Source organism: Aptenodytes patagonicus, chromosome 7 (assembly GCF_965638725.1).
Source record: "Aptenodytes patagonicus chromosome 7, bAptPat1.pri.cur, whole genome shotgun sequence".
NCBI classification, from domain to species: Eukaryota; Metazoa; Chordata; class Aves; order Sphenisciformes; family Spheniscidae; genus Aptenodytes; species Aptenodytes patagonicus.
In genome coordinates this window covers 42,899,618-42,912,827 of record NC_134955.1, presented here as the reverse complement: position 1 = coordinate 42,912,827, position 13,210 = coordinate 42,899,618, and the positions used below count along the sequence as shown (strand labels likewise).

Sequence of the window (13,210 nt, the reverse complement as noted above, 5' to 3'; positions counted from 1 at the left end):
TAAGTAAGACTTTTTGCCAACAATAATTTTCTTTTCTGCTTTTTAAAATATAAAATCTGCCAGAAGTAGCAAGGAATTTAATCATATTACAAAGTTAAACATATGGATCACTGAAAAATGAGCTGGTTGTTATAGTATGTGTCACAAAGGAGTTTCCACTCTGTTCTCCAGTGCAACTGAAGTGAAAATACTTATGTAGAAAAAGTTAACCAATTTCATCACCCCCTGCAATAAGAGACTAGGAAACTTTGCTATGTCAGGTCCTGAACTCATTTAGCTGATGTTCTAATAGCAGTCAGATTTTTACTGCTGCTTGGGGTATCAGGTATTTTCAAGACCTCTCATACAAAACAGTTGATTTTCCTGCCTAGTGTGGAAAGTCATAGAGGTTCTTAATCTGTTGAGGAAAAAAAAAATCCCAACAGCCTAGCACATGGAAATTACTGAACTTCGTGAAGAACAGTAACTGAAGTCAGAGTTTTCTGCAAAACTTAGCTCAGTCATTTTACTATACATGACGGTTAAAAGCATACTACAATGTCAAAGGCAAAGAATAACTTCCATTGAGGCACGTATCAATCCATGTATGTAGACATAAGTAAGTGCTGTAATTTACTATTGCTAATGAATATATCCATTGATATTATTTAGCAGAATAATCTTTCTGGTTTTTTTTAAAGTGTTACATATGCTTTGTCAGATAAAATAAAAGCTTTCACTTTGGGACATAATTTGCTAATAGAATTAAAGTCATATTTCAAAAAGGTGGTGATTTTTGCAAGGTAGCCTAAAAGTTTATTAGCAAACTATAATGACTATTCTGATTGCAATTAAAAAGCCCTCCCAAATGGGTCGACAGACCTAAGTGCTATCTGCAATCATTTAGATTTTAACATCATGGTTATTACTTATTATCAGGCTGCACAATGAGATATTGATTACTTTTAACCTTTAGATCTAAGAATTCAGGAAAAGTCGAGGTAGTAGCACAGCCTACCTTTCCTGTTTGGTAAACTTATGGCCTTTAGTGGAACTCTAATGATTCCTATTGGCAAGGCAAATCTGAAATTAGTTTATTCTCTTGGCTCATACAGAAATGATGACATATCTAAAAATACTGCATGCATAGCACATTTGTAGTTACTACCTACAAGGGGCTTAATCCTGCAGTGTGCTGAGAACTTCCTCTGAAGTGATGATCATCATCTTCTCCCACTGACTGTTTTAGCAGCTTCGTGCAGGGACTGACAGATTACCAGACAGACAGAAGGCATCCTGGACCGTGCAGAATACGCAGTGTAGGAGCAAAAATCTTCACGTTTTCAAGTTTATAACCAATCCCCTAAGCATATTGTCCAAATATATCACTCTACAGGCTGTTAATCTTTTAATAAGTTTTCTTTATAGGGAAAATCTGCTTGAAATAAAGACGGAACTACAATGTGGCTTCAGTAGGTACGCAGGACTCATTTTAAATGGAACAAAGTAATCCAATTAAACTAATCTGTTTTACAAGTTAAAATGATACGAAGCACATTAATTGATCCTTATAGGCTGCTATAAGGTTTGCGCTCTCTCTGTTTGCGCAGCATTTGGAACCGCTTTACACATTTGTATCCTCTGACAGCAGAGAACTCAGTCCTCCAGTTCAGGAGAATTATGGGCAAGAGAAACATATAACTGTTATGTGTTAGATTAATTTGCAGAACACTTGGCATTATTACTGCCAAGTAGTCAAATTGTTCCAAGTTGTTCCGGAAGGTTGTTATTAATAGTATGTTTTCTGAGGAAAGTTCTGTCTACTTTTGGAACTGCATTTCTGTTGCCAAGGAAACTCCTTGAAGCACAGCATTCTAGGAGCACACTGCTGCTTTTGTTTGCCAGTATCCTATTCATATCATCTAAGTAAGCACTTTACATACTTCAGCCTCCAGTTTCGAATGTTTAAGTTTTTATGTATTTCTATTACCGCGTTAAATATAGTTTGTGCTTCTTTTTAAACTCGGGTACTCTTGTAAGATTATTTTAACAGTTGCATTAAAGGACAGGGGTTTTTTTTCCACAAGTTTGCAATAAATTAGTTTTAATTTGAATAATAGCTCCATAGGTTATAGCACTAGTCCTTAAGTGTTAATTATCTTTTCACTCTGAAATTAATGTAGTCATTTCCTACTGACTCCTCTACACCATTATTGAAGCGCTGAGGAAAACATGTCATTGAGTTCTGAGCCAGAACTGTTGTTGTGATTAATCCTGGTCACATGGCCAATCTCTGCCAAAAGGAGATCACTGAAAAAAGGTGACAAAGACAGTGATTTCCTGTCAGCAAAGAGTACGACAGGGCTGTCTAGAAGTGATGCAAATGAGGGAAACTTTCACCACGGTTTGTTTGATCCACTCAGGGCCACAGCACACTGAGCCAGAGAGAAAGGCACAATGGAGCAGCAGCACACCCAGAGGAGAAAATGAACTGCACCTTCCGAGGAGGGATAGCTTCCAGTAGGGAAACAAAAACTGCTGGGAGATTTTTTTCCCCTCAACTTTTTTTGAAAGGTATCCTTAGCTTTTGATGTGCATTTTCATGTTATTTAATACAGTGAACCGCTTCCCTTTGATGAAAGAGTTTAGCAGTTAACCTGTTCAAAAACCGTGTCAACTAAATGTTTTCAAATTCTTTGCGCTACTACATAAGGGTCTTTTTCCATCTATCATGACCATCGTTGCTGAAGACTTACTAGTGCAAGACTTACGGCTTATGCAGTTCATATGAAAAACACCATACATTACTTGTAATCAGACAGAAAAATATAATTTCTTTTATTTGAGATTTAAAAATGTTTAGTTAATTTTATTCTGAACATACTAACAATTTTAACAATCATACTGTACTTATTTAAATGGGGTTTTAATCTAGCACAATTAAGTTTTGCAATTAATCTTCTGAGGAAAATGGAAAGAATTATCATTAACTTTTCTGCCTAGTATACTCATTTCTAATCTCTACAGTTCCAGTAAATACTGATTTGCTTCATTTTTGAACATTCAAGGTACAGAATTACTCAAGTTCCCACTAAAGGGCTAATTAGCAGAGTTTAAATTCTTTGGGTTTGATCCTCCAGTAACGGCATATGAATACAGCTGATGTCAATGCAAGTTCTGTGTACTTAGAGCTTATGAGATCAGGCTCACATACAGTAGATTAAAATGAAATAAACACGATACATTTGGCATTAAACTGAGCTATTACAGCAGTACAAAGAACATGGAAATGCTCCTTTTAATTTTTTCTTAGTTAATAGATAAAGCATTAGAGGACAAATAAACTGTCAGCAATTCATTCCGTGACTGCCATTTTATCAAACACTAGTTGATTTTCAAAATCATTAGCTAGTTTAAGGCTGTAAAGCTGAAATCATTTAGGGCTATGGGGGAGCATAGTGAGGACAAATAGTCTTCTCTTTTTGTAAATCTTTGCAGTAAAATCTAGGAAACCTGGAAGAAGTCATACATACATATTCAGAGTTAAAAGAAAATATGGCTGTGCTGCTCCTATTATTATATTAAGGGCAAAATAAAACCTAGTTAAAGAGAGATAATAAGGATCCTAATAAAAAACTATGAAGCTCCTGGAATATTACAAAACAAAATTAAGCTGAGAGTTAACTTAAATCTATATTAAATCTGAAAATAGAGTACTGGGAAAATAGTCTAACCATGAAAATACATTTTATTTTCCCATATGCAATTTTAGCATTTATATATTACGTTATGCTGCTTTAATGTATGCTTTTCCCTTCCGATTTACCTGTTTTATCATTGCTCCTTCCCATTCATAGACTCCTTAGGGGCAATGATTACTGTTGGTAATAGTGATACCACAGCAGGTTCCCTGGCAAAGGCGGCTTGCTGAGCTGGCTCAGAGGTGCAATTACTTGTCAGCTCAATAACTGAGAAGAGGGATCTGTGGGTTTAGGAGAATCCACCAAAATGCAGAGAGTGCAATTAGCAGGTTCACATTTGAAGCTGTAACTGATAAAGAATGACTGAGGCAAGATCTGTGTTTTCATAACACCCCACATCATTGAGGAATTCTGATAATAATAGCTGCCTGAATTTCTCTCTACAGTTTTCTTTCCCTACAGACCAGAATGGCTGTGTTCGCTGTGAAGTGTAGGCAGTGCTCCTGCCCCTTAGCTGCAAGCACTAGACCATCCACAACTCTGTATAAGAGCCTCCGAATAAAAAGGGTGTCACTATTGATTAGAAGAGAGGTTTACTCGGCTAGTTTTATAAAACTATTAATACTGTTTTTGAGGGCATGATTTATTGTTACGTGAATCTCTGAAATTAAGGATGATAAAGACCTAGTGACTTATCTGATCTCTCCTTTGCTAGTGCAGAATTGTTCCCTCAATTACATTTGCTAATGTTTTCTTTTGTCTACTTCTAAATGTCTGAAATTATGGGGCTTTCAACACTTCTTTGGGAGGTGGTTGGTTTGGTTTTTTTTTTGAAAGGCTAATAGATCTTAATGCTATGCACTCAAGCTTTTTACATTACCTGCAAATACTCCTCCTGCTTTATGGACACTCCTTAGTCATCTCTTAACCAAACTCCCCATTTCTCGTTAAGTCTTTCCTTCAATCCTTAACAATTTGCTTGCTGCTTTCACTAGAAAGGTATATGACGAGAATATTCACCGCGGGAGGGCAGGCAGTCTGTTTCTACCCTTCTTTGAGTGGTTTTGCAGTGACCAGATAGGTACTTTTGGGATGGGGGCTCTATTAATTAGCAGATGCCCTCCCTGTGGAAACTGCAGAGCAAATAAGCCGCCTGCGCTTTGGAAGCAGTGCTGGTTTGTCTGTGCTGCACAGACTGCAGACTCAGCTACTCTCTCTGGCACAACCTTTCTGCTTTCAGAAGTGTCATGCCTACCATGATATGGAATTTCGTAATATTAAGAGACTGTTACTTCCCATTTTGAATACACAATATTCCTCATTTTGCTACCATACTGTACTGCAAACTAATTCTTAATTTATTGCCCTCTTTTATTCTTCTCACCATGCATTATTATACCAGCCTTACCGTCTATAATTACTCTTAATGGTTACATTTGGATATCGGAAAGGGAAGTATCCTAAACAGCACCTAAAATACTCGGGCTGTCCGCTTAAGCTTTGTTCCTTTTCATATTGATGGATGGATTGTTTCCTTAAAATTTATGTTTACTGATTTTTTTAGTATAGGACTACAACTAGTGGTTAGATTAGGCATGGTACAAGCTGGTCTTATATGGACAGGCACTACAAAAACACCTTATTTTAGATTCGCAATAAACTTTATACCCATTTCTAACATTGTTTATTTCTGAGCCTAGCCAGGGCCAGGACTGTTAATGTATGGTTAAGTCTGATAAAGTATTTAGAAAGTTAGGAAAAAGACATTAGCAAAAATAAGAAATTATTATCAAAGCAAGAAATGGAGGCCACTGAATTAAACTCACTTGCAGCCTAAAATAGTTTGGACCTGAACCATATTTCCATTTATAAACATATTTTAACTCATGGGACAACCCTTTCTCACTGGGTATTTTAAATAAAAGGACTAAAATTAGAAAGAATAAAATGCAATTTTATTAGGTTGCCAAAGCAAGAAAAAATAAATTATATTTAAGAAATTACCAAATCATGCAATCATAGAAGAAAGAAAACAACTTCTATTTGACCTTGAATGTACCATTTATTCGATAAGAAATAAAAAAAAGCTAGAGGGTAGTTGTTTCTTGTCATTATACTGTTGCTGATTCTGTGGTTAGTTATTAATTTTATTTTTTATGATTCACAATCTGCTCTTTGAAATATGCCATATGCTCAAAGCAATTCAAGGATGACAACTGTCAGAATTACTCCAATAAAAATTGCCTAAATGAGGAAGATTTACTGCAGCTTGATATTTCTGTCAAAAGCCCCTCCTTTCTTTCCCCCACCGCCCCTCAGACCTGCAGACTACAGCTTCTCAGATACACAGTGAAGCCTGAATCAATTTTAGGATCAAATCGCACGTTTTGGGGAACTTCTTAAAAGTACTGTCTATCTAAAAGAAGTGATAAAGCTTCTGGGCTAAGGCTGCTATGACAAATAAGAGAAACCATGTCTGTGTGTATATCTATCTATCTATATATATGTATGTTAGATGAAGATCCTATAATCAATATGCAAGTTCAAAATCATTTTGCTGAAATCACAAGCAAGTGTGATGACTTAACATGACAATGTCTGCTTTATGTATAACTAATAAAAATTAAATTGGAAGAGTCCTGTGCCCTGGCAGCAGCAAACCAAAATCAAGGCAAATTTCTTTCTTCCCAGAAGAGGTCTGAAAGGTGGATAAAAATCCAGCTGAAAGCTCCAATCAAAACACATTTTGTTAAATGCTACCATTTCATTTTTTTTCCTTCATTTTGTTTCAGTCTATTTATTAATGCAGTTTCATTTATTTCTATTCATCTTGAAGACAAATCTTTGTCCTTCTATAGAATTACACCAAATAGAATGTGATAAAGGGAACTTTCTTGCAATTATGATGTCGGTGCAGCCTGTCAGCGCACAGGGGATGGAAATGAGGTTGGGGACAGGGAAGGGAATTCTAATAGACACCATGATACATACAATGAACGCAGCGATATCCTGTGAGAGAAAGACTTGTCAAGCTAATCAGATCTTCTATAGCTAGGTAAAGGCAGTAACGGTAGCGCTAACCTTGTAAAGATGCTGCTGCTGCTCCTCTGACATCATCAGGTCATGGCTGTCCATCACGATGGATTCCATGTCAATCAGCCAATCCCAGAGCTCCTGGTATTCTGAATCAAAGTCCAAAAGGCTGTAGATAAGGAACAAAATGTATTATGCATAAATACTGTGTAGTTGTTAAAATCTTGTATTAGAATAATATATTCTTGAAAACTCATGATGTTCCTAGTTATATTTCTAAAGAGACATTCTGTATTTATACAGAGTGGATGAAAATGAAAACTGAAATCCAATTTAAGCCAGTGCCATGACCTAAATTCAGCAGCTGATGCCAAATCCTGACAACTGTTGGCATACTGCATTTGCTTCAAAAAATTTGAAATAGAAATCCCCCCTAGATGTTGTTGTTTAATGGTTTTTAAAGTGCTGACTTTAAATTGAGCAAACTTTACAACAATCATATTGATATAATTCATATAAAAATACTATTTTCATTGAAAAATGACTCAATCCATTCAGCCATCCCTCTGCTGTCTATCTGCCTATCTCTGTAAATATCCTACATTTATTTTCATGGATGAGTAGCTAGCATTTCAACTTAACACCTTAAGATAGGCTTGAGTGAATATGGTAAGCCAGTGAGAACTAAGGCCAGATACAGTATTAGACAGGTGTTCCCTACAGACATGTAAGAAACAAAGGTAAGGACAGGAAGTCAAAACAATGAATCCTTGAATAGCCAGCAATCATTAAAATTCAAAGGAGGATCACTACGGTTTTCAACAAAATAAATCATTAGAATAAGGAGCTTAAAAGGATTAACGTGATTCTCTATTGAAAGCCTAGTGAATAAGTAAAGCATAGATTCTTCTAAAACACTGTGATACAAGACAGAAGGTACATGCTGAAAAACTGCACATTCGTCAAAAAGATACCCCTTGAAAAGGGATCTTCAAACTTGCAAAATTGGAACTAACAAAAGCCTTGTCAGTAGTACCAAAAAAACCCCATATTGATCAAACAATAGTGCATGTTCCACTAAAGCTAATTTCTTCAATTATTAACAATTTTTTTAGCAACCCTGTTAAAAAATTAGCATTATTTCAACAGAGAAACAATAAACTAAACATGTTTTTAATGTTATTAATACTACTGCAGTTTCAGTTGTTGTTAACTAGAGTACCATATCATGGTAATTTTGGAAGCTTATAGATAAAGTTGTGACAAGCAGAACCGTCTTTCTGTAAGAAAGCAAGCAAGAGAGAAGAAAGCATTTGCCTTCTGTGGTATTATTTTCAATGAGTTGACAACAAAGGAAGTCTTGTATAATGCACAAGTGTTGATTCCTGCTTCTGAAGTAACTCTCTAGTTTAATCCACTGTACTTAGTATACTTTTACTCAATAATTTATGAGGTGCACTTATTTAAAATTGCCTGCTGCCCTGAGAAGGTAAGCAATGATGCTATTATAAAGAAGAGCAAGCATAAAAGGGCAAGTTACTATTGTTGAAATATAATAGTTTCATTTGGAGTTCAGGGCTTTTCTCCTGTTTCAGGAGGTATTTGACTCAGATATCATTTTGAAACTAAAATAAAACTAAACTCCATTTTGAATGGTATATTTGCAGCGATACTGAATCTTTATCCCTTCCTCAGAAAGCAGTATAACCATTCTGTATCTTCAGTATCTACTGCTCCTTTTTTTCTCTTCCATCTTATCCAAATATTATCCAAAGTCATAAAACAGACGGGCAGTTATTAAAACATATGTTTTATGATATAAGATGCTAGATTTCATCTTATATAAATCGGTACAGATTCAGTTGGACTTGGATGGTTTGTACCAGTGAAAAATCTAAATTAAGATATGAAGAGGATGGGAAACAAAGCCTACATCCAATGTTCATGACCTGCTGCTGCCAGAATGGGATGGAATGCCTTTGGAAACTGCACCAGGAAGTGGACCGGGATTTTACTATAATAGGCAGAAGGTGTGCTGGATCCAAACCCCTGCTTTGCTTCTATAGAACCACATCTTAGTTACAGTCCAAATTGGTCCATTTATTGGTGTAATAGAATGAATCGATCCTTTAAAGACACACAAAAGCACTTTTCCCTGACCTTTATAAAACCCAGATAAGCACCAGGAAACAGCTGAACATTTTGATTTCTAGCTAAAGTTCTAAACAGGAACTCAACCCAAAATGAAGAGTGAGAGAAACAGGATTCACTGGAAAAAGCCCAGGAAGGGATGCAAGATGTAATGGGGATTTTTTTTCCCCCCATAGTTTACATACTGTGCCTATTCTCTTTTTTGGTTTTCTGCTGTAAAATAAAGTCATCTGGGAGCATTTTAAACAAACTGTCTACGGCAGTTATTTGCCTGAGCCTGAAGATAGTGAAGTCAGCCTACAAAGCATCATCAATATTTTTTTTTAAATTCAATTGCAATGTTTTTAATAGTTCTAAAATAACTCTGTTATTAAAGAAAAAAAAGGTTTGTTTTTTTAAATGAATGCCTCACATCTAAATGGATGGATCTACTGGTTACTATTAAATTACTATTTGGAAGAGGATGTAAGTTACTAAGCCGCTAAAAAGATACTCAAAAATCCAGCAATTGTAGGATCAGTGACAGGTTAAGATTAAAATATACCTGTCAGTATTTCTGTGGTATATTGAATATTTCTTTTTTATTCAGAATCTATTTTTTCTGGGCTTAGCAGGTCTTTTTTTCATATTGCCACAGGCAGAATCAAGGAAATAACTTCTGAAATACTGATGTGTGTTACAAATGCAGGAACTATAGAAAAGATCTAATTTTGGTTGATTATCCAAATTCACCAATCACTAAAAAAGAATAAATTAGGTCATCTGTTTATTGCAAAAAAAATACTCCTCCATTAAAAGTACCCAAACATTGCCAACAAGAATGCTATAATATTAGTTAAAGGGCAGGTAACTACCGCTTCCTTAATATAGGTTAGTTGGTTAATAAGCTAAAACCATTAGCTACATAATAACTAAAATGACATTAAGAAGTATATTTTATTTTGGTAAACAGGGAATCAGATATGCAGAGTTGCATGTCTAATCCCTTGAACCCTAAACATATTTCTTAAAATGTGGACATCAATTTATTATTTTGAATGAAAATTCATGAGCACCTTTCTCATGAGAAAACCAGTTCATCTGTGGCATTAATAAATAAAAAGGAATGTGAAGCTATTTCCATCAGCCTTTTTCCTCATGTTTAACACACACTTCCAGTTTGCATTATTTCTTTGATGGCATAACTCACATGGTATTTAGAAGTATTGTAAACACACTCGTATGCCTGCCAAAAAAATTCAGCCAGACAAAAAGTTCTTCCAAGTTTCTGGGTCATCATTTTTTGGAATTCTTTTCCATATGCATGTTTTTATTGGGAAGATATAGGAGAAATCAGAGTTCTGACCTTAACAGCTTTAAAATTGCCTTATATTCTGTGCATACTTGAAGCACCCTCTAATGCATTTATCTCAAAGCTTCATCCATGAAGGCCCAATACTAGGTGATGACAGGATCCCAGGATCTGACCTTCATGTTGTGCAATAGTGCTGTAAATATCATATCCGTATGTCCCAGTAGTACCTGTATAAACTCCTCCCCAGTTTGGAGGGGATGCAATATTTCCAGCCAGATTTGCTATAACATTTTGCAGCTGCTCTCAACTACTCTTGGTTACCTCTTGCTAACTGGCTAGCTGGTGTTCTTCTGCAGTGGATATTCATTCTCTTCCCTTTCATTGTCACTTTAGCCATTTCCATGCAGATACATGTAAAGCCTCTCTATCGCTGTTGTAACAAGATCACTGTTCTGCAGGAAACCTGTTCTTTAGACACCCACTAGCATCACCCTATTCTGCAGATACTACCTTACCTATCTCAGTTTGGCTATTTCCTACACAAAGTCACCTCCCAAATCTTTCCCCCCACTATATAAACAATTCTCCATCTACAATAACTCTTGTTCTCCCTGTAGACACTCTCCTTTCTCCTAGGTCAAACTTCCACAACAGCTAATGGATAGATACGCTAATTTTCCCAGTTATGCAAATGGCCCCTTCTCTGTAGAGATCTCAGTCTCTAGCTAGGTCATCCTACTGTGGAATTTCTGTCCACAGTTCTTTTGTCCACAGTTTTTATGCGGAAGGGAAATGTTGTATCAACTGTATTTTCAAATAGCTGAAAGGCATTTCCATTGTGTTCAATACAATACCTCAGACTGGTTCAACTGGAAGTTTTCCATCTGAATTCAGCCCACCATAGTTTCTATAATGGCTGAATACATGGTATTGTATTTGTCTCCCTCCGGTCCTTTGGCCCGTTAAGCCACTGTTGAGCCTCTAAGGGCTGGGATGGCCATAAGGGCCCAGAAAGGTGGCCACAGCACAGAAAAGGTAGGGAACACTAGTAAGATTACCATTCCCAGTAATAAGCATGTAATTACGAGTGCAAACAAGTGCATTTAAGAGCCTATTTGCTTTACACATATGGTATGTAGAGTTACAAACTGGATTTTTCCATGAGGCTTAAAGCTTTATATCCCCTATCCTCAGTAAAATCAAATGTCTGTTGTTGTCTTAGTTTTACGTCCCACACAAAATTCCAACCTTAAGTCTTGCTCATATTCAACTGTGGCTGCAAAATTAGAAGCTGTTTTTGAACATGTAGCCCCCAGTGCACATTTATATACATATACACACCAATTCTGAACAAATTATTTTTATGGTTGGCACTAGCTGCACTGTCGTGTTTGAGAATCTGACAGATTTCTGCATATGTAATCAAGATCTCAGTAATCCTACATAATTAGCCCACATCAACTTTTCTAAAACAGTCATCTTTCTGTATAATAAGAGGGGATGTTTACAAGGCTCATTTATATTTACAGTCGGTAATTTAATAAAACTGTATTTCCAAGAACTCAGCATTGAGTTAAAAATTGGAAAAGGAAGTTCTGGAGATAAGAACTCATGAACACCTTGGTCAATGACTTTCCTTGCATAGGGAACTGCAGGCAAAAGTTCTACTGTATTTACTGTTTACAAGAAAACTTCTATCAGGATGAGGGTGTACCCAAACAGTGAGCACTAGTTGGTTCCTTTGACTGCTTTTGCCCCACGCTGTTATGACCTCACAGGTATGTTCTTATGTTCATTTAGGGGAGCTAGCAGTTGGAAGATACGGTTTACAAAAGACCTTCAAGAAAATGTCTTGAACCAAAACTACAAGTTTTCTTGGTTGTAAAAAAGAGAGGGGCAGCAAGATTTCATTTTAGCATAGTCCAGTGATTAATTTGTCCAAGATTCTTTGCTCAAACTATTAAGAAAGAGTGCTTTTATATATGCACTTACATATGTAATATATATGTGTGTGTGTATGTGTGTTGAGTTTTATTAAAAAATAGACTGAGAAGACCAAGTCAAGGGAAAAGAGTTAAAGCTTTCTAGAAGTACAAAACTGGGATGTTTGAACTGGTGAGCTATAAGTGAATGGCTTCATATTCATATTTCTTAGTCACTAGTAGAATAATGATTATAGAGAATTGTCTTGCAGAGATATTAATACATTCTAAAGATGCTTCCTTGGAAGATGCTAAGAAATCAAAAGATATGAAGCCATAGGAGGAGAAAAGCCTGAAGCAAATGGACACATTACTTTTTTTTAAGTCAAAATAATGGATTGCTATTAGATAATGTTAGGTAGTCCTATGAACAAACCATGATTTGGATAAATTATCCAGAACCCATTATTTTTTGCATTCATATATGAAAAAAATAAATATATATAGAGAGTTTTCCCCTGCCTCTTGGCCTAGGCAGAAAAATCCTGGTTAACTAGAAGTAAGAGAAAGTATATCATGTAAAAAAAATAGAGATCAGTGAGAATAAAACAACAAAAAGAATAGTTCCCTACCCATTACTTCCCACTGTGTGAACTTTTGACATATCAGCAAACTCTTCCTTTCGCTTGCTACTACTGTTGTACTGCTCACTGTACAGCTTTAAGGACATCTGTTCAACAGCATCTCTTTGTGCTTCCAGATAGCATAGCTGAACCTCAGCCTAGAAAAAGAAAACAAAGAGAAAAAAAAACACAACAGAACTTTTTTTAAAAAAAATTCAGAAAGAATGCATTTAAAACAAATACTTTTGGACTGCAACAATTTTAACCAAATGATTCACACCATCATTTTTCTCTTTGCATGACACTAAAAAAGGCTGAACCATTAAGTCAGAGAAAAGTACAGTGTATTCCCAAATGCTAGAACTGAACTATTCAGGTTTCTGTCAGGGAATGTGCTATATATTCCATGAGATGTATATCCAATCAAATGCTGCATAAAAATGTCTGGACACAAATGAAAAAGATATTAGAAATCACCCACTATGACAGAACAGGTACATACATAAA

The 13,210-nt window shown here is 35.9% G+C and overlaps 1 protein-coding gene across 4 annotated transcripts in view; it reads right to left on the bottom strand.

Annotated features, from left to right (window-relative positions):
- The window catches only part of AKAP6 (A-kinase anchoring protein 6), a 293,258-nt gene that overhangs the window by 78,108 nt on the left and 201,940 nt on the right, over positions 1–13,210 (bottom strand). For all 4 annotated transcript variants that reach the window (XM_076345005.1, XM_076345008.1, XM_076345007.1 and 1 more), the window contains exons 8-9: positions 12,713–12,861; positions 6,762–6,882 (exon numbers count right to left, since the gene is read on the bottom strand). In XM_076345005.1, the coding sequence (XP_076201120.1) occupies positions 6,762–6,882; positions 12,713–12,861 (270 nt within the window). The remainder of the gene's footprint in view (positions 1–6,761; positions 6,883–12,712; positions 12,862–13,210) is intronic.